Source organism: Oncorhynchus keta, chromosome 18 (genome assembly GCF_023373465.1).
Source record: "Oncorhynchus keta strain PuntledgeMale-10-30-2019 chromosome 18, Oket_V2, whole genome shotgun sequence".
Taxonomy (NCBI): Eukaryota; Metazoa; Chordata; class Actinopteri; order Salmoniformes; family Salmonidae; genus Oncorhynchus; species Oncorhynchus keta.
The window spans coordinates 46,039,871-46,063,144 of NC_068438.1; the positions used below are offsets into that span (position 1 = coordinate 46,039,871).

Below are 23,274 nucleotides of genomic sequence, written 5' to 3' on the forward strand. Positions count from 1 at the left end.
CCCAGCACCGCACCACAACCTCCCAGCACCGCACCACAACCTCCCAGCACCGCACCACGACCTCCCAGCACCACACCACGACCTCCCAGCACCACACCACGACCTCCCAGCACCACACCACGACCTCACAGCATCACACCACAACCTCACAGCACCACACCACGACCTCACAGCATCACACCATGACCTCACAGCACCACACCACGACCTCACAGCATCACACCATGACCTCACAGCATCACACCACGACCTCACAGCATCACACCACGACCTCCCAGCATCACACCACGACCTCCCAGCATCACACCACGACCTCACAGCACCACACCACAACCTCCCAGCATCACACCACGACCGCACAGCACCACACCACGACCTCACAGCACCACAACCTCCCAGCATCACACCACGACCTCACAGCACCACAACCTCCCAGCATCACACCACGACCTCCCAGCATCACACCACGACCTCCCAGCATCACACCACGACCTCCCAGCATCACACCACGACCTCACAGCATCGCACCACGACCTCCCAGCACCACACCACAACCTCCCAGCACCACACCACAACCTCCCAGCACCGCACCACGACCTCCCAGCACCACACCACGACCTCCCAGCACCACACCACGACCTCCTAGCACCACACCACGACCTCCCAGCACCACACCACGACCTCACAGCATCACACCACAACCTCACAGCACCACACCATGACCTCACAGCATCACACCATGACCTCACAGCACCACACCACGACCTCACAGCATCACACCATGACCTCACAGCATCACACCACGACCTCACAGCATCAGACCACGACCTCACAGCATCACACCACGACCTCACAGCATCGCAAACAAAAACCACCTCAAAGCATCGCAAACAACCACCTCACAGCATCAGACAACAACCACCTCACAGCATCAGACAACAACCACCTCACAGCATCAGACAACAACCACCTCACAGCATCAGACAACAACCACCTCACAGCATCACAAAGCTAATAACAAAGTAGTGGACTGATGACCCCCCTCTCATTATGTCCTTTGTTTCTGATTAAATTCACTTAAAATAAGATGAAGAACAGTCAGTCATGGTTGTTGAAACACACAATACACAGCGAGGATGTCAATACACCCCACACAATACACAGACAGGAAGTCAATACACCCCACACTATCCACAGAGAGGAAGTCAATACACCACACACTATCCACAGAGAGGAAGTCAATACACCCCACACAATACACAGACAGGAAGTCAATACACCCCACACTATCCACAGAGAGGAAGTCAATACACCACACTCTATACACAGAGAGGAAGTCAATACACCCCACACTATACACAGAGAGGAAGTCAATACCCCCCACACTATCCACAGAGAGGAAGTCAATACACCCCACACTATACACAGACAGGAAGTCAATACCCCCCACACTATACACAGAGAGGAAGTCAATACACCCCACACTATCCACAGCGAGGAAGTCAATACACCACACACATATCCACAGAGAGGAAGTCAATACACCACACACATATCCACAGAGAGGAAGTCAATACACCACACACATATCCACAGAGAGGAAGTCAATACACCCCACACTATACACAGAGAGGAAGTCAATACACCACACACATATCCACAGAGAGGAAGTCAATACACCCCACACTATACACAGAGAGGAAGTCAATACACCCCACACTATACACAGAGAGGAAGTCAATACACCCCACACAATACACAGACAGGAAGTCAATACACCCCACACTATACACAGAGAGGAAGTCAATACACCCCACACTATACACAGAGAGGAAGTCAATACACCCCACACAATACACAGACAGGAAGTCAATACACCACACACATATCCACAGAGAGGAAGTCAATACACCCCACACTATACACAGACAGGAAGTCAATACACCCCACACTATACACAGAGAGGAAGTCAATACACCCCACACTATACACAGACAGGAAGTCAATACACCACACACATATCCACAGAGAGGAAGTCAATACACCACACACTATACACAGAGAGGAAGTCAATACACCACACACTATACACAGAGAGGAAGTCAATACACCCCACACTATACACAGACAGGAAGTCAATACACCCCACACTATACACAGACAGGAAGTCAATACACCCCACACTATCCACAGCGAGGAAGTCAATACACCCCACACTATACACAGACAGGAAGAAAACAGCTTTATTAGTCCACTAAGGGAGAAATGTGCATGTTGTTATCCCTCTCTCATCCCCCTCGCAGTCCTCTCCCAGCCCTCTCACCCCCTTCCCTCCCAGTCATCACCCGCCCCCTTCCCTCCCAGTAATCTCCCGCCCCTCTCCCTCCCAGTCCTTGTCCGTGAGAGAGAGAGAGAGAGGGAGAACAGAGGTGTTTTGATTCAGTTGAACAGGGACAGAGGCTAATTCACAGGAAAGGAACAGAGTAGCTTTTGGTTTGTGTCTCTGGTGAATGGGAGGAGGGACACAGGTCAGGTTTCACCAGGTAACTCTACCTGCCACCTCACCTGCCCACACCAAGGAGGGAAAGAAAAGACAGATTTAGAGAAAGGAAGAAAGAATGAAAGAAAGAGCCGGAAAAAAAGGTAGAATATAGTGATTCATAGAGAAAGAGTGAGCTAGATTGACGGATGGAGAGAAAAAGCCTGTGTGGGATGAGACTGAAACATAACGGGAGGGAGATGGGGTAGAGGGGTACAGTCTCTGTCTCGCCCCTTCACAGTCAGCCAGGACCAGTCTCTGTCTCACCCCTTCACCCTTCACAGTCAGCCAGGACCAGTCTCTGTCTCACCCCTTCACCCTTCACAGTCAGCCAGGACCAGTCTCTGTCTCGCCCCTTCACAGTCAGCCAGGACCAGTCTCTGTCTCACCCCTTCACCCTTCACAGTCAGCCAGGACCAGTCTCTGTCTCATCCCTTCACAGTCAGCCAGGACCAGTCTCTGTCTCACCCCTTCACCCTTCACAGTCAGCCAGGACCAGTCTCTGTCTCACCCCTTCACCCTTCACAGTCAGCCAGGACCAGTCTCTGACTCGCCCCTTCACAGTCAGCCAGGACCAGTCTCTGTCTCGCCCCTTCACAGCCAGCCAGGACCAGTCTCTGTCTCACCCCTTCACAGTCAGCCAGGACCAGTCTCTGTCTCACCCCTTCACCCTTCACAGTCAGCCAGGACCAATCTCTGTCTCACCCCTTCACCCTTCACAGTCAGCCAGGACCAGTCTCTGTCTCACCCCTTCACAGTCAGCCAGGACCAGTCTCTGTCTCACCCCTTCACCCTTCACAGTCAGCCAGGACCAATCTCTGTCTCACCCCTTCACCCTTCACAGTCAGCCAGGACCAGTCTCTGTCTCGCCCCTTCACAGTCAGCCAGGACCAGTCTCTGTCTCGCCCCTTCACAGCCAGCCAGGACCAGTCTCTCTCACCCCTTCACAACCAGCCAGGACCAGTCTCTGTCTCACCCTTTCACAGCCAGCCAGGACCAGTCTCTGTCTCACCCCTTCACAGCCAGCCAGGACCGGTCTCTGTCTCACCCCTTCACATTCAGCCAGGACCAGTTGTCTCAGAGCCTGCGGCACAAAGTGCACCATATTCCCTGCATTGACTTTAACCAGGCCTCAAAGGACTATGGTGAAACGTAGTGCTGTATATAGGGAAAAGGGTGCACTTTGGGTTGCACACACAGACTCAGAGATACTGACCCAGAACCCACCACAGGTCAGACCAGGCAGAGTGAATGGAGTCTGTGTGGAGAATCTGAACAAAGAGCTCCATGAATCAGACTTCCATCATTCCATTATTCTGTTTCCCATTCCAGTTCTGTTCCAGCTTAATCCGGGAATCACCCCCCTCCCCCAAAAACACAGTGTCAGCCCCCAACTGTCCAGGACAGCAATTTCATGTCTCAACATTCTATAAATCTGCTCATATAGCCTGAATAATCGTTCACAATTAATGTAACTCAATAGTTGGTAAAAACGGTGTAATTAATAGACTATTTCCCTTGCACAGTTTTAACGACTCTCTAAAAAATGGTGTTCAAATGCAGAATGTAAGGGTCGTCTCTACCGTTATCACCCTGGTGAGGTCACCTGCTACGTAGGGGTCGTCTCTACCGTTATCACCCTGGTGAGGTCACCTGCTACGTAGGGGTCGTCTCTACCGTTATCACCCTGGTGAGGTCACCTGTTACGTAGCGGTCGTCTCTACCGTTATCACCCTGGTGAGGTCACCTGCTACGTAGGGGTCGTCTCTACCGTTATCACGCTGGTGAGGTCACCTGCTACGTAGGGGTCGTCTCTACCGTTATCACCGTGGTGAGGTCACCTGCTACGTAGCGGTCGTCTCTACCGTTATCACGCTGGTGAGATCACCTGTTACGTAGCGGTCGTCTCTACCGTTATCACCCTGGTGAGGTCACCTGTTACGTAGCGGTCGTCTCTACCGTTATCACCCTGGTGAGGTCACCTGCTACGTAGCGGTCACCTGCTACGTAGGGGTCGTCTCTACCGTTATCACCCTGGTGAGGTCACCTGCTACGTAGCGGTCGTCTCTACCGTTATCACCCTGGTGAGGTCACCTGCTACGTAGCGGTCGTCTCTACCGTTATCACGCTGGTGAGGTCACCTGTTACGTAGCGGTCGTCTCTACCGTTATCACCCTGGTGAGGTCACCTGTTACGTAGCGGTCGTCTCTACCGTTATCACCCTGGTGAGGTCACCTGCTACGTAGCGGTCACCTGCTACGTAGGGGTCGTCTCTACCGTTATCACCCTGGTGAGGTCACCTGCTACGTAGCGGTCGTCTCTACCGTTATCACCCTGGTGAGGTCACCTGCTACGTAGCGGTCGTCTCTACCGTTATCACCCTGGTGAAGTCACCTGCTACGTAGAGTTATCGCTACCGTTATCACCCTGGTGAGGTCACCTGCTACGTAGCGGTCGTCTCTACCGTTATCACCCTGGTGAGGTCACCTGCTACGTAGCGGTCGTCTCTACCGTTATCACCCTGGTGAAGTCACCTGCTACGTAGGGGTCGTCTCTACCGTTATCACCCTGGTGAGGTCACCTGCTACGTAGCGGTCACCTGCTACGTAGTGGTCGTCTCTACCGTTATCACCCTGGTGAGGTCACCTGCTACGTAGTGGTCGTCTCTACCGTTATCACCCTGGTGAGGTCACCTGTTACGTAGTGGTCACCTGCTACGTAGGGGTCGTCTCTACCATTATCACCCTGGTGAGGTCACCTGTTATGTAGCGGTCACCTGCTACGTAGGGGTCGTCTATACCATTATCACCCTGGTGAGGTCACCTGCTACGTAGAGTTAGTCTCTACCGTTATCACCCTGGTGAGGTCACCTGCTACGTAGCGGTCGTCTCTACCGTTATCACCCTGGTGAGGTCACCTGCTACGTAGCGGGCGTCTCTACCGTTATCACCTCGGTGAGGTCACCTGCTACGTAGTGGTCGTCTCTACCGTTATCACCCTGGTGAAGTCACCTGCTACATAGAGGTCGTCTCTACCGTTATCACCCTGGTGAGGTCACCTGCTACGTAGGGTTCATCTCTACCGTTATCACCCTGGTGAGGTCACCTGCTACGTAGTGGTCGTCTCTACCATTATCACCCTGGTGAGGTCACCTGCTACTTAGGGTTTGTCTCTACCGTTATCACCCTGGTGAGGTCACCTGCCACGTAGGGTTCGTCTCTACCGTTATCACCCTGGTGAAGTCACCTGCTACATAGAGGTCGTCTCTACCATTATCACCCTGGTGAGTCCACCTGCTACGTAGGTTTCGTCTCTACCATTATCACCCTGGTGAGGTCACCTGCTACGTAGGGTTCGTCTCTACCGTTATCACCCTGGTGAGGAAACCTGCTACGTAGGGTTAGTCTCTACCGTTATCACCCTGGTGAGGAAACCTGCTACGTAGCGGTCGTCTCTACCGTTATCACCCTGGTGAGGTCACCTGCTACGTAGTGGTCGTCTATACCGTTATCAACCTGGTGAGGTCACCTGTTACGTAGCGGTCGTCTCTACCGTTATCACCCTGGTGAGGTCACCTACTACGTAGCGGTCGTCTCTACCGTTATCACCCTGGTGAAGTCACATGCTATGTAGAGTTAGTCTCTACCGTTATCACCCTGGTGAGGTCACCTGCTATGTAGTGGTCGTCTCTACCGTTATCACCCTGGTGAGGTCACCTGTTATGTAGCTGTCACCTGCTACGTAGGGGTCGTCTATACCATTATCACCCTGGTGAGGTCACCTGCTACGTAGAGTTAGTCTCTACCGTTATCACCCTGGTGAGGTCACCTGCTACGTAGCGGTCGTCTCTACCGTTATCACCCTGGTGAAGTCACCTGCTATGTATAGTTAGTCTCTACCGTTATCACCCTGGTGAGGTCACCTGCTACGTAGCGGTCGTCTCTACCGTCATCACCCTGGTGAAGTCACCTGCTATGTAGAGTTAGTCTCTACCGTTATCACCCTGGTGAGGTCACCTGCTACGTAGCAGTCATCTCTACCGTTATCACGCTGGTGAGGTCACCTGCTACGTAGCGGTCGTCTCTACCGTTATCACCCTGGTGAGCATCTCTACCGTTATCACCCTGGTGAGGTCACCTGCTACGTAGCGGTCGTCTCTACCGTTATCACCCTGGTGAGGTCACCTGCTACGTAGAGTTAGTCTCTACCATTATCACCCTGGTGAGGTCACCTGCTACGTAGCGGTCGTCTCTACCGTTATCACCCTGGTGAGATCACCTGATACGTAGCGGTCGTCTCTACCGTTATCACCCTGGTGAAGTCACCTGCTATGTAGAGTTAGTCTCTACCGTTATCACCCTGGTGAGGTCACCTGCTACGTAGCGGTCGTCTCTACCGTTATCACCCTGGTGAGGTCTCCTGCTACGTAGCGGTCGTCTCTACCGTTATCACCCTGGTGAGGTCACCTGCTACGTAGCGGTCACCTGCTACGTAGGGGTCGTCTCTACCGTTATCACTCTGGTGAGGTCACCTGCTACGTAGCGGTCGTCTCTACCGTTATCACCCTGGTGAGGTCACCTGCTACGTACCGGTCGTCTCTACCGTTATCACCCTGGTGAAGTCACCTGCTACGTAGAGTTATCGCTACCGTTATCACCCTGGTGAGGTCACGTGCTACGTAGCGGTCGTCTCTACCGTTATCACCCTGGTGAAGTCACCTGCTATGTAGAGTTAGTCTCTACCGTTATCACCCTGGTGAGGTCACCTGCTACGTAGTGGTCGTCTCTACCGTTATCACCCTGGTGAGGTCACCTGCTACGTAGGGGTCGTCTATACCATTATCACCCTGGTGAGGTCACCTGCTACGTAGAGTTAGTCTCTACCGTTATCACCCTGGTGAGGTCACCTGCTACGTAGCGGTCGTCTCTACCGTTATCACCCTGGTGAGATCACCTGATACGTAGCGGTCGTCTCTACCGTTATCACCCTGGTGAGGTCACCTGCTACGTAGCGGTCATCTCTACCGTTATCACCCTGGTGATCTCTCCTGCTACGTAGCGGTCGTCTCTACCGTTATCACCCTGGTGAGGTCACCTGCTACGTAGCGGTCACCTGCTACGTAGGGGTCATCTCTACCGTTATCACCCTGGTGAGATCACCTGCTACGTAGCGGTCGTCTCTACCGTTATCACCCTGGTGAGGTCACCTGCTACGTAGCGGTCGTCTCTACCGTTATCACCCTGGTGAAGTCACCTGCTACGTAGAGTTATCGCTACCGTTATCACCCTGGTGAGGTCACCTGCTACGTAGAGGTCGTCTCTACCGTTATCACCCTGGTGAAGTCACCTGCTACGTAGAGTTATCGCTACCGTTATCACCCTGGTGAGGTCACCTGCTACGTAGTGGTCGTCTCTACCGTTATCACCCTGGTGAGGTCACCTGTTACGTAGCGGTCACCTGCTACGTAGGGGTTGTCTCTACCATTATCACCCTGGTGAGGTCACCTGTTATGTAGCGGTCACCTGCTACGTAGGGGTCGTCTATACCATTATCACCCTGGTGAGGTCACCTGCTACGTAGAGTTAGTCTCTACCGTTATCACCCTGGTGAGGTCACCTGCTACGTAGCGGACGTCTCTACCGTTATCACCCTGGTGAGGTCACCTGCTACGTAGCGGACGTCTCTACCGTTATCACCCTGGTGAGGTCACCTGCTACGTAGCGGGCGTCTCTACCGTTATCACCTTGGTGAGGTCACCTGCTACGTAGTGGTCGTCTCTACCGTTATCACCCTGGTGAAGTCACCTGCGACATAGAGGTCGTCTCTACCGTTATCACCCTGGTGAGGTCACCTGCTACGTAGGGTTCGTCTCTACCGTTATCACCCTGGTGAGGTCACCTGCTACGTAGTGGTCGTCTCTACCATTATCACCCTGGTGAGGTCACCTGCTACTTAGGGTTCGTCTCTACCGTTATCACCCTGGTGAGGTCACCTGCAACGTAGGGTATCGTCTCTACCGTTATCACCCTGGTGAAGTCACCCGCTACATAGAGGTCGTCTCTACCATTATCACCCTGGTGAGGTCACCTGCTACGTAGGTTTCGTCTCTACCATTATCACCCTGGTGAGGTCACCTGCTACGTAGGGTTCGTCTCTACCGTTATCACCCTGGTGAGGAAACCTGCTACGTAGGGTTAGTCTCTACCGTTATCACCCTGGTGAGGAAACCTGCTACGTAGCGGTCGTCTCTACCGTTATCACCCTGGTGAGGTCACCTGCTACGTAGTGGTCGTCTCTACCGTTATCACCCTGGTGAGGTCACCTGCTACGTAGGGTTCGTCTGTACCGTTATCACCCTGGTGAGGTCACCTGTTACGTAGCGGTCGTCTCTACCGTTATCACCCTGGAGAGGTCACCTACTACGTAGCGGTCGTCTCTACCGTTATCACCCTGGTGAAGTCACATGCTATGTAGAGTTAGTCTCTACCGTTATCACCCTGGTGAGGTCACCTGCTACGTAGTGGTCGTCTCTACCGTTATCACCCTGGTGAGGTCACCTGTTATGTAGCGGTCACCTGCTACGTAGGGGTCGTCTATACCATTATCACCCTGGTGAGGTCACCTGCTACGTAGAGTTAGTCTCTACCGTTATCACCCTGGTGAGGTCACCTGCTACGTAGCGGTCGTCTCTACCGTTATCACCCTGGTGAAGTCACCTGCTACGTAGTGGTCATCTCTACCGTTATCACCCTGGTGAGGTCACCTGTTATGTAGCGGTCACCTGCTACGTAGGGGTCGTCTATACCATTATCACCCTGGTGAGGTCACCTGCTACGTAGGGGTCGTCTCTACCGTTATCACCCTGGTGAGGTCACCTGCTACGTAGCAGTCGTCTCTACCGTTATCACGCTGGTGAGATCACCTGCTACGTAGCGGTCGTCTCTACCGTTATCACCCTGGTGGGGTCACCTGCTACGTAGCGGTCGTCTCTACCGTTATCACCCTGGTGAGGTCACCTGCTACGTAGCGGTCGTCTCTACCGTTATCACCCTGGTGAAATCACCTGCTATGTATAGTTAGTCTCTACCGTTATCACCCTGGTGAGGTCACCTGCTACGTAGCGGTCACCTGCTACGTAGGGGTCGTCTCTACCGTTATCACCCTGGTGAGGTCACCTGCTACGTAGCGGTCGTCTCTACCGTTATCACCCTGGTGAGGTCACCTGCTACGTAGCGGTCGTCTCTACCGTTATCACCCTGGTGAAGTCACCTGCTACGTAGAGTTATCGCTACCGTTATCACCCTGGTGAGGTCACCTGCTACGTAGAGGTCGTCTCTACCGTTATCACCCTGGTGAAGTCACCTGCTACGTAGAGTTATCGCTACCGTTATCACCCTGGTGAGATCACCTGCTACGTAGTGGTCGTCTCTACCGTTATCACCCTGGTGAGGTCACCTGTTACGTAGCGGTCACCTGCTACGTAGGGGTCGTCTCTACCATTATCACCCTGGTGAGGTCACCTGTTATGTAGCGGTCACCTGCTACGTAGGGGTCGTCTATACCATTATCACCCTGGTGAGGTCACCTGCTACGTAGAGTTAGTCTCTACCGTTATCACCCTGGTGAGGTCACCTGCTACGTAGCGGTCGTCTCTACCGTTATCACCCTGGTGAGGTCACCTGCTACGTAGCGGGCGTCTCTACCGTTATCACCTTGGTGAGATCACCTGCTACGTAGAGTTAGTCTCTACCGTTATCACCCTGGTGAGGTCACCTGCTACGTAGCGGTCGTCTCTACCGTTATCACCCTGGTGAGGTCACCTGCTACGTAGTGGTCGTCTCTACCGTTATCACCCTGGTGAAGTCACCTGCTACATAGAGGTCGTCTCTACCGTTATCACCCTGGTGAGGTCACCTGCTACGTAGGGTTCGTCTCTACCGTTATCACCCTGGTGAGGTCACCTGCTACGTAGTGGTCGTCTCTACCATTATCACCCTGGTGAGGTCACCTGCTACTTAGGGTTCGTCTCTACCGTTATCACCCTGGTGAGGTCACCTGCAATGTAGGGTTCGTCTCTACCGTTATCACCCTGGTGAAGTCACCTGCTACATAGAGGTCGTCTCTACCATTATCACCCTGGTGAGGTCACCTGCTACGTAGGTTTCGTCTCTACCATTATCACCGTGGTGAGGTCACCTGCTACGTAGGGTTCGTCTCTACCGTTATCACCCTGGTGAGGAAACCTGCTACGTAGGGTTAGTCTCTACCGTTATCACCCTGGTGAGGAAACCTGCTACGTAGCGGTCGTCTCTACCGTTATCACCCTGGTGAGGTCACCTGCTACGTAGTGGTCGTCTCTACCGTTATCACCCTGGTGAGGTCACCTGCTACGTAGGGTTCGTCTCTACCGTTATCACCCTGGTGAGATCACCTGTTACGTAGCGGTCGTCTCTACCGTTATCACCCTGGTGAGGTCACCTACTACGTAGCGGTCGTCTCTACCGTTATCACCCTGGTGAGGTCACCTGCTATGTAGCGGTCGTCTCTACCGTTATCACCCTGGTGAGGTCACCTGCTACGTAGCGGTCGTCTCTACCGTTATCACCCTGGTGAAGTCACCTGCTACGTAGAGTTATCGCTACCGTTATCACCCTGGTGAGGTCACCTGCTACGTAGAGGTCGTCTCTACCGTTATCACCCTGGTGAAGTCACCTGCTACGTAGAGTTATCGCTACCGTTATCACCCTGGTGAGATCACCTGCTACGTAGTGGTCGTCTCTACCGTTATCACCCTGGTGAGGTCACCTGTTACGTAGTGGTCACCTGCTACGTAGGGGTCGTCTCTACCATTATCACCCTGGTGAGGTCACCTGTTATGTAGCGGTCACCTGCTACGTAGGGGTCGTCTATACCATTATCACCCTGGTGAGGTCACCTGCTACGTAGAGTTAGTCTCTACCGTTATCACCCTGGTGAGGTCACCTGCTACGTAGCGGTCGTCTCTACCGTTATCACCCTGGTGAGGTCACCTGCTACGTAGCGGGCGTCTCTACCGTTATCACCTTGGTGAGGTCACCTGCTACGTAGAGTTAGTCTCTACCGTTATCACCCTGGTGAGGTCACCTGCTACGTAGCGGTCGTCTCTACCGTTATCACCCTGGTGAGGTCACCTGCTACGTAGTGGTCGTCTCTACCGTTATCACCCTGGTGAAGTCACCTGCTACATAGAGGTCGTCTCTACCGTTATCACCCTGGTGAGGTCACCTGCTACGTAGGGTTCGTCTCTACCGTTATCACCCTGGTGAGGTCACCTGCTACGTAGTGGTCGTCTCTACCATTATCACCCTGGTGAGGTCACCTGCTACTTAGGGTTCGTCTCTACCGTTATCACCCTGGTGAGGTCACCTGCAATGTAGGGTTCGTCTCTACCGTTATCACCCTGGTGAAGTCACCTGCTACATAGAGGTCGTCTCTACCATTATCACCCTGGTGAGGTCACCTGCTACGTAGGTTTCGTCTCTACCATTATCACCGTGGTGAGGTCACCTGCTACGTAGGGTTCGTCTCTACCGTTATCACCCTGGTGAGGAAACCTGCTACGTAGGGTTAGTCTCTACCGTTATCACCCTGGTGAGGAAACCTGCTACGTAGCGGTCGTCTCTACCGTTATCACCCTGGTGAGGTCACCTGCTACGTAGTGGTCGTCTCTACCGTTATCACCCTGGTGAGGTCACCTGCTACGTAGGGTTCGTCTCTACCGTTATCACCCTGGTGAGATCACCTGTTACGTAGCGGTCGTCTCTACCGTTATCACCCTGGTGAGGTCACCTACTACGTAGCGGTCGTCTCTACCGTTATCACCCTGGTGAAGTCACATGCTATGTAGAGTTAGTCTCTACCGTTATCACACTGGTGAGGTCACCTGCTACGTAGCGGTCGTCTCTACCGTTATCACCCTGGTGAAGTCACCTGCTATGTAGAGTTAGTCTCTACCGTTATCACCCTGGTGAGGTCACCTGCTACGTAGGGTTCGTCTCTACCGTTATCACCCTGGTGAAGTCACATGCTATGTAGAGTTAGTCTCTACCGTTATCACCCTGGTGAGGTCACCTGCTACGTAGCGGTCGTCTCTACCGTTATCACCCTGGTGAGGTCACCTGCTACGTAGCGGTCGTCTCTACCGTTATCACCCTGGTGAGGTCACCTGCTACGTAGCGGTCGTCTCTACCGTTATCACCCTGGTGAGGTCACCTGCTACGTAGCGGTCACCTGCTACGTAGGGGTCGTCTCTACCATTATCAACCTGGTGAGGTCACCTGCTACGTAGCGGTCGTCTCTACCGTTATCACCCTGGTGAGATCACCTGCTTCGTAGGGTTCGTCTCTACCGTTATCACCCTGGTGAGGTCACCTGCAACGTAGGGTTCGTCTCTACCGTTATCACCCTGGTGAAGTCACCTGCTACATAGAGGTCGTCTCTACCAATATCACCCTGGTGAGGTCACCTGCTACGTAGGGTTCGTCTCTACCATTATCACCCTGGTGAGGTCACCTGCTACGTAGGGTTCGTCTCTACCGTTATCACCCTGGTGAGGTCACCTGCTACGTAGAGTTATCTCTACCGTTATCACCCTGGTGAGGTCACCTGCTACGTAGTGGTCGTCTCTACCGTTATCACCCTGGTGAGGTCATCTGCTACGTAGTGGTCGTCTCTACCGTTATCACCCTGGTGAGGTCATCTGCTATGTAGTGGTCGTCTCTACCATTATCACCCTGGTGAGGTCACCTGCTACGTAGGGTTCGTCTCTACCGTTATCACCCTGGTGAGGTCACCTGCTACGTAGAGTTATCTCTACCGTTATCACCCTGGTGAGGTCACCTGCTACGTAGTGGTCGTCTCTACCGTTATCACCCTGGTGAGGTCATCTGCTACGTAGTGGTCGTCTCTACCGTTATCACCCTGGTGAGGTCATCTGCTATGTAGTGGTCGTCTCTACCGTTTTCACCCTGGTGAGGTCACCTGTACTAAAGCCATCTTGGTCAGCTGCTAAACCACATACTGTGTCCTGTGGTCCTGTGGTCCGTGTCCTGTAGTCCTGTGGTCTGTGTCCTGTGGTCCGTGTCCTGTAGTCCTGTGGTCCGTGTCCTGTGGTCCTGTGGTCCGTGTCCTGTGGTCCGTGTCCTGTGGTCCTGTGGTCCGTGTCCTGTGGTCCGTGTCCTGTAGTCCTGTGGTCCGTGTCCTGTAGTCCTGTGGTCCGTGTCCTGTGGTCCTGTGGTCCGTGTCCTGTGGTCCTGTGGTCCGTGTCCTGTGGTCCGTGTCCTGTAGTCCTGTGGTCCGTGTCCTGTGGTCCTGTGGTCCGCGTCCGGTGGTCCGTGTCCTGTGGTCCGTGTCCTGTGGTCCGTGTCCTGTGGTCCTGTGGTCCGTGTCCTGTGGTCCTGTGGTCCTGTGGTCCGTGTCCTGTGGTCCTGTAGTCCTGTAGTCCTGTGGTCTGTGTCCTGTGGTCCTGTGGTCCGTGTCCTGTGGTCCGTGTCCTGTGGTCCGTGTCCTGTAGTCCTGTGGTCCTGTGGTCCGTGTCCTGTGGTTCTGTGGTCCGTGTCCTGTGGTCCTGTGGTCCGTGTCCTGTAGTCCTGTTGTCCGTGTCCTGTAGTCCTGTGGTCCTGTAGTCCTGTGGTCCTGTGGTCCTGTAGTCCTGTGGTCCGTGTCCTGTGGTCCGTGTCCTGTAGTCCTGTAGTCCTGTGGTGCTGTAGTCCTGTGGTGCTGTAGTCCTGTAGTCCTGTGGTCCGTGTCCTGTGGTCCTGTGGTCCGTGTCCTGTGGTCCGTGTCCTGTGGTCCTGTGGTCCTGTAGTCCTGTAGTCCTGTGGTCCGTGTCCTGTAGTCCTGTGGTCCGTGTCCTGTGGTCCTGTGGTCCGTGTCCTGTGGTCCGTGTCCTGTGGTCCGAGTCCTGTGGTCCTGTGGGCCGTGTCCTGTGGTCCGTGTCCTGTGGTCCGTGTCCTGTGGTCCGTGTCCTGTGGTCCGTGTCCTGTGGTCCTGTGGTCCGTGTCCTGTGGTCCTGTGGTCCGTGTCCTGTGGTCCTGTGGTCCGTGTCCTGTGGTCTGTGTCCTGTGGTCCGTGTCCTGTAGTCTTGTGGTCCATGTCCTGTAGTCCTGTGGTCCGTGTCCTGTGGTCCGTGTCCTGTGGTCCTGTGGTCCGTGTCCTGTGGTCCGTGTCCTGTGGTCCGTGTCCTGTGGTCCGTGTCCTGTGGTCCGTGTCCTGTGGTCCTGTGGTCCGTGTCCTGTAGTCCTGTGGTCCTGTGGTTCGTGTCCTGTGGTCCTGTGGTCCGTGTCCTGTAGTCCTGTTGTCCGTGTCCTGTAGTCCTGTGGTCCTGTAGTCCTGTTGTCCTGTGGTCCTGTAGTCCTGTGGTCCGTGTCCTGTGGTCCGTGTCCTGTAGTCCTTTGGTCCGTGTCCTGTAGTCCTGTGGTCCGTGTCCTGTGGTCCTGTGGTCCGTGTCCTGTGGTCCGTGTCCTGTGGTCCTGTGGTCCGTGTCCTGTGGTCCGTGTCCTGTGGTCCGTGTCCTGTGGTCCGTGTCCTGTGGTCCGTGTCCTGTGGTCCTGTGGTCCGTGTCCTGTGGTCCGTGTCCTGTGGTCCTGTGGTCCGTGTCCTGTGGTCCGTGTCCTGTGGTCCTGTGGTCCGTGTACTGTAGTCCTGTGGTCCTGTGGTCCGTGTCCTGTAGTCCTGTTGTCCGTGTCCTGTAGTCCTGTGGTCCTGTAGTCCTGTGGTCCGTGTCCTGTGGTCCTGTGGTCCGTGTCCTGTGGTCCTGTGGTCCGTGTCCTGTGGTCCGTGTCCTGTGGTCCTGTGGTCTGTGTCCTGTGGTCCTGTGGTCCGTGTCCTGTGGTCCGTGTCCTGTGGTCCGTGTCCTGTGGTCCATGTCCTGTGGTCCTGTGGTCCGTGTCCTGTGGTCCTGTGGTCCGTGTCCTGTGGTCCTGTGGTCCGTGTCCTGTGGTCCTGTGGTCCGTGTCCTGTAGTCCTGTTGTCCATGTCCTGTAGTCCTGTGGTCCTGTAGTCCTGTGGTCCTGTGGTCCTGTAGTCCCGTTGTCCGTGTCCTGTGGTCCTGTGGTCCGTGTCCTGTAGTCCTGTGGTCCTGTGGTCCGTGGTCATGTGGTCCGTGTCCTGTAGTCCTGTTGTCCGTGTCCTGTAGTCCTGTGGTCCTGTGGTCCTGTGGTCCTGTAGTCCTGTGGTCCGTGTCCTGTGGTCCGTGTCCTGTAGTCCTGTAGTCCTGTGGTCCGTGTCCTGTGGTCCGTGTCCTGTAGTCCTGTGGTCCGTGTCCTGTGGTCCGTGTCCTGTGGTCCTGTGGTCCTGTGGTCCTGTGGTCCTGTGGTCCTGTGGTCCGTGTCCTGTGGTCCTGTGGTCCGTGTCCTGTGGTCCGTGTCCTGTGGTCCTGTGGTCCGTGTCCTGTGGTCCTGTGGTCCGTGTGGTCCTGTGGTCCGTGTCCTGTGGTCCGTGTCCTGTGGTCCTGTGGTCCGTGTCCTGTGGTCCTGTGGTCCGTGTCCTGTGGTCCTGTGGTCCGTGTCCTGTGGTCCTGTGGTCCGTGTCCTGTGGTCCTGTGGTCCGTGTCCTGTGGTCCTGTGGTCCGTGTCCTGTGGTCCTGTGGTCCGTGTCCTGTGGTCCGTGTCCTGTGGTCCTGTGGTCCGTGTCCTGTGGTCCGTGTCCTGTGGTCCTGTGGTCCGTGTCCTGTGGTCCTGTGGTCCGTGTCCTGTGGTCCTGTGGTCCGTGTCCTGTGGTCCTGTGGTCCGTGTCCTGTGGTCCTGTGGTTCGTGTCCTGTAGTCCTGTGGTCCTGTGGTCCGTGTCCTGTGGTCCTGTGGTCCGTGTCCTGTAGTCCTGTTGTCCGTGTCCTGTAGTCCTGTGGTCCGTGTCCTGTGGTCCGTGTCCTGTGGTCCTGTGGTCCGTGTCCTGTGGTCCTGTGGTCCGTGTCCTGTGGTCCTGTGGTCCGTGTCCTGTAGTCCTGTGGTCCTGTGGTCCGTGTCCTGTAGTCCTGTGGTCCTGTGGTCCGTGTCCTGTGGTCCTGTGGTCCGTGTCCTGTAGTCCTGTTGTCCTGTGGTCCTGTGGTCCGTGTCCTGTAGTCCTGTGGTCATGTGGTCCGTGTCCTGTGGTCCTGTGGTCCGTGTCCTGTAGTCCTGTTGTCCGTGTCCTGTAGTCCTGTGGTCCTGTAGTCCTGTGGTCCTGTGGTCCTGTAGTCCTGTGGTCCGTGTCCTGTGGTCCGTGTCCTGTAGTCCTGTAGTCCTGTGGTCCGTGTCCTGTGGTCCGTGTCCTGTAGTCCTGTGGTCCGTGTCCTGTGGTCCTGTGGTCTGTGTCCTGTGGTCCGTGTCCTGTGGTCCTGTGGTCCGTGTCCTGTGGTCCGTGTCCTGTGGTCCTGTGGTCCGTGTCCTGTGGTCCGTGTCCTGTGGTCCGTGTCCTGTGGTCCGTGTCCTGTGGTCCGTGTCTTGTGGTCCTGTGGTCCTGTGGTCCGTGTCCTGTGGTCCGTGTCCTGTGGTCCGTGTCCTGTGGTCCTGTGGTCCGTGTCCTGTGGTCCGTGTCCTGTGGTCATTTCCCTGTCGGAGGCTCAATAGCACCACAACTATCATTCAGGACATTCTCCACGGTCAAGCATTCTTCAGGACTGTGATTGGACGGTCCCAGGTGGTCGATGTGACCACAAATACACTCTTATCTATCCGGGTCACAGTGAATGTAAACTGTGATGGTGTGTTAACTCGGGTTCAGAGACTGAGGGAGATACACAGGGTTGGTTCCTTGGTTGCCCTCAGGAGAACCTGTACTGAGTCATGACACTCTGGAGGTCAGGAGAGAAGACACACCGGTGGATGTCTGAGTGACTGAATGTTTGTGTGGCTGTCTGAGTCTAAGGGAGACATGTGGGAATGACATCTGTTCACTGCTGGTCTTGGCAGTTGGACGCACGCACGCACGCACGCACGCACGCACGCACGCACGCACGCACGCACGCACGCACGCACGCACGCACGCGCACGCACGCACGCACGCACGCACGCACGCACGCACGCACGCACGCACGCACGCACGCACGCACGCGCGCACGCACGCACGCGCACGCACGCACGCACGCACGCACGCACGCGCACGCGCACGCACGCACGCGCACGCACGCGCACGCACGCGCACGCACGCACGCACGCACGCACGCACGCACGCACGCACGCACGCACGCACGCACGCACGCACGCACGCACGCACGCACGCACGCACGCACGCACGCACGCACGCACGCACGCACGCACGCACGCACGCACGCACGCACGCACGCACGCACGCGCGCACACACACACACACACACACACACACACACACACACACAGCGTTCCCACCATAAACCATGCCAGCTGAGGTATCAGGACGATTAATACACACTCTCGTTTATTAGTAAAGGCACCAACACACACACACGGCTCCCGAGTATCGCAGCTGTGCAAGGGGCGTCACTACAGTCCCTGGTTTGAATCCAGGTTGCATCACATCCGGCTGTAATTGGGAGTCCCATAGGGGGGAACACCATTGGTCCAGGGTCGTGTGGGTTTGGCCGGGGGAGGGGGGAGACCGTCATTGTAAATACGATTTTCTTCTTTACCGACCTGCCTAGTTAAAACAAGGTTAAATAAATGAATACATTCCTGTTGGAACACACACAGGTATCATATGTGTGGGAAGGGATGCACAGACCCTCAAGCTCTCTCTGTGTGGTTGAGGCTGACACACACAGGTAGAGACAAGCATGCGTGAGTGAGTGAGTGAGTGAGTGAGTGAGTGAGTGAGTGAGTGAGTGAGTGAGTGAGTGAGTGAGTGAGTGAGTGAGTGAGTGAGTGAGTGAGTGAGTGAGTGAGTCTGTCTGTCTGTCTGTCTGTCTGTCTGTCTGTCTGTCTGTCTGTCTGTCTGTCTGTCTGTCTGTCTGTCTCTCTCTCTCTCTCTCGGGGGTGAGGAGAGAGAGAGAAGAGCGACGAGAGAGGGATGAAGGGGAACGAGGGGGTTAGTGTGTGAATCGTGGGAACATGCCAACTCAACAACAGGTTTCCTGCTAGGCAACCAATGTAACAATGGCTGGTTGCTGGGGACTCGCTAGTCCAGATCATTCCCTAGGCTACTACAGTGAGTGAGGGGCAACTGCTGTCTCACAGACACAGACACACACACACACACACTATTATTAAGTCATTACATTACAGCAGGGGTCCTGACCCACGCTCTTAGAGGGGGAAATCTGGGGGCTTTCCAAACACACACACACACACACAAACACTGCAAGCAGGCAGGCAGGCAGGCCTCTGTGAAGAGACACTCAGGGAGAGGGGGAGCGGGGGAGAGGGGGAGCCAGGTTAATGCAGCTGACTGGGCAGCATGAGTCAGGGCATGGCATGTGGTAGCAAGCATATAGCCTGGAAAAGCCCTCCAGTCAGTCACACAAGACACTGGATGCAGACAGAGTCTGCAAGGCATTCTAGTTGTTATGGATACGTTTAGCTAAGATAGGTATTGGATGAAGATAATGTTATGTTTATGCTAGGATCTGTAGAGAATGTGTTTAGAAAAAGAGGTTAACCTAAACAGATAGAGGAATGAGGGAGATCTGGCCTTGTGTCTGTGTGTGTGTGTGTGTGTGTGTGTGTGTGTGTCTGTGTGTGTACCTGCATGTAAGCACTCCCTATTCGCTGACAAAGGAAGTGAACACGTCCTTTATATGGAGGCCAGTGAAAAAGACAGACAGACAGACAGACAGACAGACAGACAGACAGACAGACAGACAGACAGACAGACAGACAGACAGACAGACAGACAGACAGACAGACAGACAGACAGACAGACAGACAGACAGACAGACAGACAGACAGACAGACAGACAGACAGACAGACAGACAGACAGACAGACAGACAGACAGACAGACAGACAGACAGACAGACAGACAGACAGACAGACAGACAGACAGACAGACAGACAGACAGACAGACAGACAGACAGACAGACAGACAGACAGACAGACAGACAGACAGACAGACAGACAAGCCTAACACTACTAGAATCTGAAGTCAAATGTCTACGGTTTGCTGATGATCTGGTGCTTCTGTCACCAACCAAGGAGGGCCTACAGCAGCACCTAGATATTCTGCACAGATTCTGTGAGACCTGGGCCCTGACTGTAAATCTCAGTAAGACCAAAATAATGGTGTTCCAAAAAAGGTCCAGTCGCCAGAACCACAAATATAAATTCCATCTAGACACCATTGCCCTAGAGCACACAAAAAACAATACATACCTTGGGCTATATATCAGCGCCACAGGTAACTTCCACAAAGCTGTGAACGATCTGAGAGACAAGGCATGAGGCGCCTTCTAGGCCATCAAAAGGAACATAACATTCAACATACCATTTAGGATCTAGTTAAAAATACTTGAATCAGTTAGAGCCAACCAAGAATTCAGTCATAGAGCCAACCAAGAATTCACAAAATGTGACAAACACCAAATTGAGACTCTGCATGCAGAGCAAACTAGAATCCTATTTGGCCCTAAACAGAGAGTACACAGCGGCAGAATACCTGACCACTGTGACTGACCCCAAATTAAGGAAAGCTTTGACTATGTACAGACTCAGTGAGCATAGCCTTGCTATTGAGAAAGGCCGCCGTAGGCAGACATGGCTCTCAAGAGAAGACAGGCTATGTGCTCACTGCCCACAAAATGAAGTGGAAACTGAGCTGCACTTCCTAACCTCCTGCCCAATGTATGACCATATTAGAGAGACATATTTCCCTCAGATTACACAGACCCACAAAGAATTTGAAAAACAAATCCAATTTTGATAAACTCCCATATCTACTGGGTGAAATTCCACAGTGTGCCATCACAGCAGCAAGATTTGTGACCTGTTGCCACGAGAAAAGGGCAACCAGTGAAGAACAAACACCATTGTAAATACAACCCATATTTATGCTTATTTATTTTCCCTTGTGTACTTTAACCATTGTTAAAGACATTGTTAAAATGGGGCGGCAGGGTAGCCTAGTGGTTAGAGTAACCGGAAGGTTGCAAGTTCAAACCCCCGAGCTGACAAGGTACAAATCTGTCGTTCTGCCCCTGAACAGGCAGTTAACCCACTGTTCCTAGGCCGTCATTGAAAATAAAAATTTGTTCTTAACTGACTTGCCTAGTAAAATAAAGGTAAAATAAAAACACTATATATATAATACTGTATTATTCTTTTGGAACTTCTGTGAGTGCAATGTCTTTTACTGTTTGTTTCACTTTTGTTTATTGTCTATTTCACGTGCTTTGGCAATGTAAACATGTGTTTCCCATGACAATAAAGCCTCTTGAATTGAATTGAGAGAAAGTTCACAAATAAAAAATGACTTAAAAGATGACTCAACTTCAGTAGAGTGGAATGTACAAGTGTCAGAAACTCACTGCATTCTCCATGACCATACAGAGGCCCCGAGCTACTATCTTAAATTATACAATGGGTCTGGGTGATAAAACTACTGCCCAAAATAGGCTGCTACATCATTGGAAAATGATTCCCTATACAGACAGTGTTTGCTGAGGGGAAAATGATTCCCTATACAGACAGTGTTTGCTGAGGGGAAAATGATTCCCTATACAGACAGTGTTTGCTGAGGGGAAAATGATTCCCTATACAGACAGTGTTTGCTGAGGGGAAAATGATTCCCTATACAGACAGTGTTTGCTGAGGGGAAAATGATTCCGTTCGAGCCAGAAATATGTCACCTCAGATGTTTTCTACCTACTGTAGGTGAGGTGTTTGGGTAAACATTACCCCGAAGGACTTAGACAACAGAGTAGAGAGGGTTAATGGTGGCTGGAAACGCTGATATCAGGGGACTTTGATCAGTGTGTGTGGGTCTTAGTGAGAGAGAGAGAGAAAGAGAGAGAGAGAGAGAAAGAGAGAGGGAGAGAGAGGGAGACAGAGAGAGAGAGACAGAGAGACAGAGAGAGAGAGAAAAGTGGGCTCTATAAACTCAGAGTAGACTTTGATCTGAGTGACTTGTGCGCACACACACACACACACACACACACACACACACACACACACACACACACACACACACACACACACACACACACTCAAGGCATTGTGGGATTGAAAACGCCCATCCCACTAGATGTATTCACTGAGGTAGATACAGTTAAAGTCGGAAGTGTACATACACCTTAGCCAAATACATTTAAACTCAGTTGATCAACATTTCTGACATTTAATCCTAGTAAAAATTCCCTGTCTTGTTCAGTTAGGATCACCACTTTATTTTAAGAATGTGAAATGTCAGAATAATAGTAGAGAGAATTATTTCTTTCAGCTTTTATTTCTTTCATCACATTCCCAGTGGGTCATAAGTTTACATACACTCAATTAGTATTTGGTAGCATTGCCTTTAAATGATTTAACTTGTGTCAAACGTTTAGGGTTGCCTTCCACAAGCTTCCCACAATAAGTTGGGTGAATTTTGGCCCATTCCTCCTGACAGAGCTGGTGTAACTGAGTCAGGTTTGTAGGCCTCCTTGCTCACACACGCTTCTTCAGTTCTGCCCACACATTCTCTATACCAATACCTTGACCTATTTTGCCACAACTTTGGAAGTATGCTTGGGGTCATTGACCAAGCTTTAACTTCCAGACTGATGTCTTGAGATGTTGCTTCAATATATCCACATAATTTTACGTCCTCGTGATGCCATCTATCTTGTAAAGTGCACCAGTCCCTCCTGCAGCAAAGCATCCTCACAACATGACGCTACCACCCCCGTGCTTCACGGTTAGAATGGTGTTCTTCAGCTTGCAAGCTTCCCCCTTTTTCCTCCAAACAGAACAATGGTCGTTATTGCCAAACAGTTCTATTTTTGTTTCATCAGACCAGAGGACATTTCTCCAAAAAGTACCATACTTTGCCCCATGTGCAGTTGCAAACCGTAGTCTGGCTTTTTTATGGTGCTTTTGAAGCAGTGGCTTCTTCCTTGCAGAGCGACCTTTCAGGTTATGTTGATATAGGACTCGTTTTACTGTGGATATAGATACTTTTGTACCTGTTTCCTCCAGCATCTTCACAAGGTCCTTTTCTGTTGTTCTGGGATTGATTTCTACTTTTCGCACCAAAGTACGTTCATCTCTAGGAGACAGAACACATCTCCTTCCTGAGCAGTATGACGGCTGCGTGGTCCCATGGTGTTTATATTTGCGTACTATTGTTTGTACAGATGTTTGTACAGATGAATGTGGTACCTTCAGGCGTTTGGAAATTGCTCCCAAGGATGAACCAGACTTGTGGATGTCTACAATGTTTTTCTGAGGTCTTGGCTGATTTCTATTGATTTTTCCATGATGTCAAGCAAATAGACACAGAGTGTGAAGGTAGGCCTTGAAATACATCCACAGGTACACCTCCAATTGACTCAAATGATGTCAATTAGCCTATCATAAGCTTCTAAAGCCATTACATTATTTTCTGGAATTTTCCAAGCTGTTTAAAAGGCACAGGCAACTTAGTGTTTGACCCACTGGAATTGTGATACAGTGAAATAATCTGTCTGTAAACAATTGTGTCATACACAAAGTAGATGTCCTAACCAACTTGCCAAAACTATAGTTTGTTAACAAGACATTTGTGGAGTGGTTGAAAAAAGAGTTCATGACTCCAACTGTATAAAACTTCTGACTTCAACTGTATATAAAGAAAC

At 52.7% G+C, this 23,274-nt stretch overlaps 2 protein-coding genes and 1 long non-coding RNA gene across 10 annotated transcripts in view; all 3 read right to left on the reverse strand.

Moving 5' to 3' along the window:
• Window positions 1-2,319, reverse strand: part of LOC127908845 (shematrin-like protein 2) — a 3,396-nt gene extending 1,077 nt beyond the window's left edge. For 3 of the 8 annotated variants that reach the window (XM_052468601.1, XM_052468598.1, XM_052468595.1), the window contains exon 1: window positions 430-510. In XM_052468601.1, coding sequence (XP_052324561.1) covers window positions 430-502 — 73 coding nt within the window. In that variant the 5' untranslated portion in view covers window positions 503-510. Of the gene's footprint in view, window positions 1-249; window positions 314-429; window positions 511-723 lie in introns of those variants that run through there. The other 5 variants (XM_052468594.1, XM_052468593.1, XM_052468597.1 and 2 more) reach the window with 4 other exon arrangements.
• LOC118377283 (rho guanine nucleotide exchange factor 26-like) overlaps window positions 1-23,274 on the reverse strand; it is a 153,988-nt gene that overhangs the window by 7,441 nt on the left and 123,273 nt on the right. The gene's annotated exons all lie outside the window — the stretch shown is intronic.
• Window positions 2,405-5,138, reverse strand: LOC127908847 (uncharacterized). Its single transcript, XR_008068672.1, has 3 exons — window positions 5,074-5,138; window positions 4,793-4,839; window positions 2,405-4,727 (listed from the first exon to the last, which is right to left on the reverse strand). It is a non-coding gene; the product is annotated as an uncharacterized LOC127908847 (long non-coding RNA).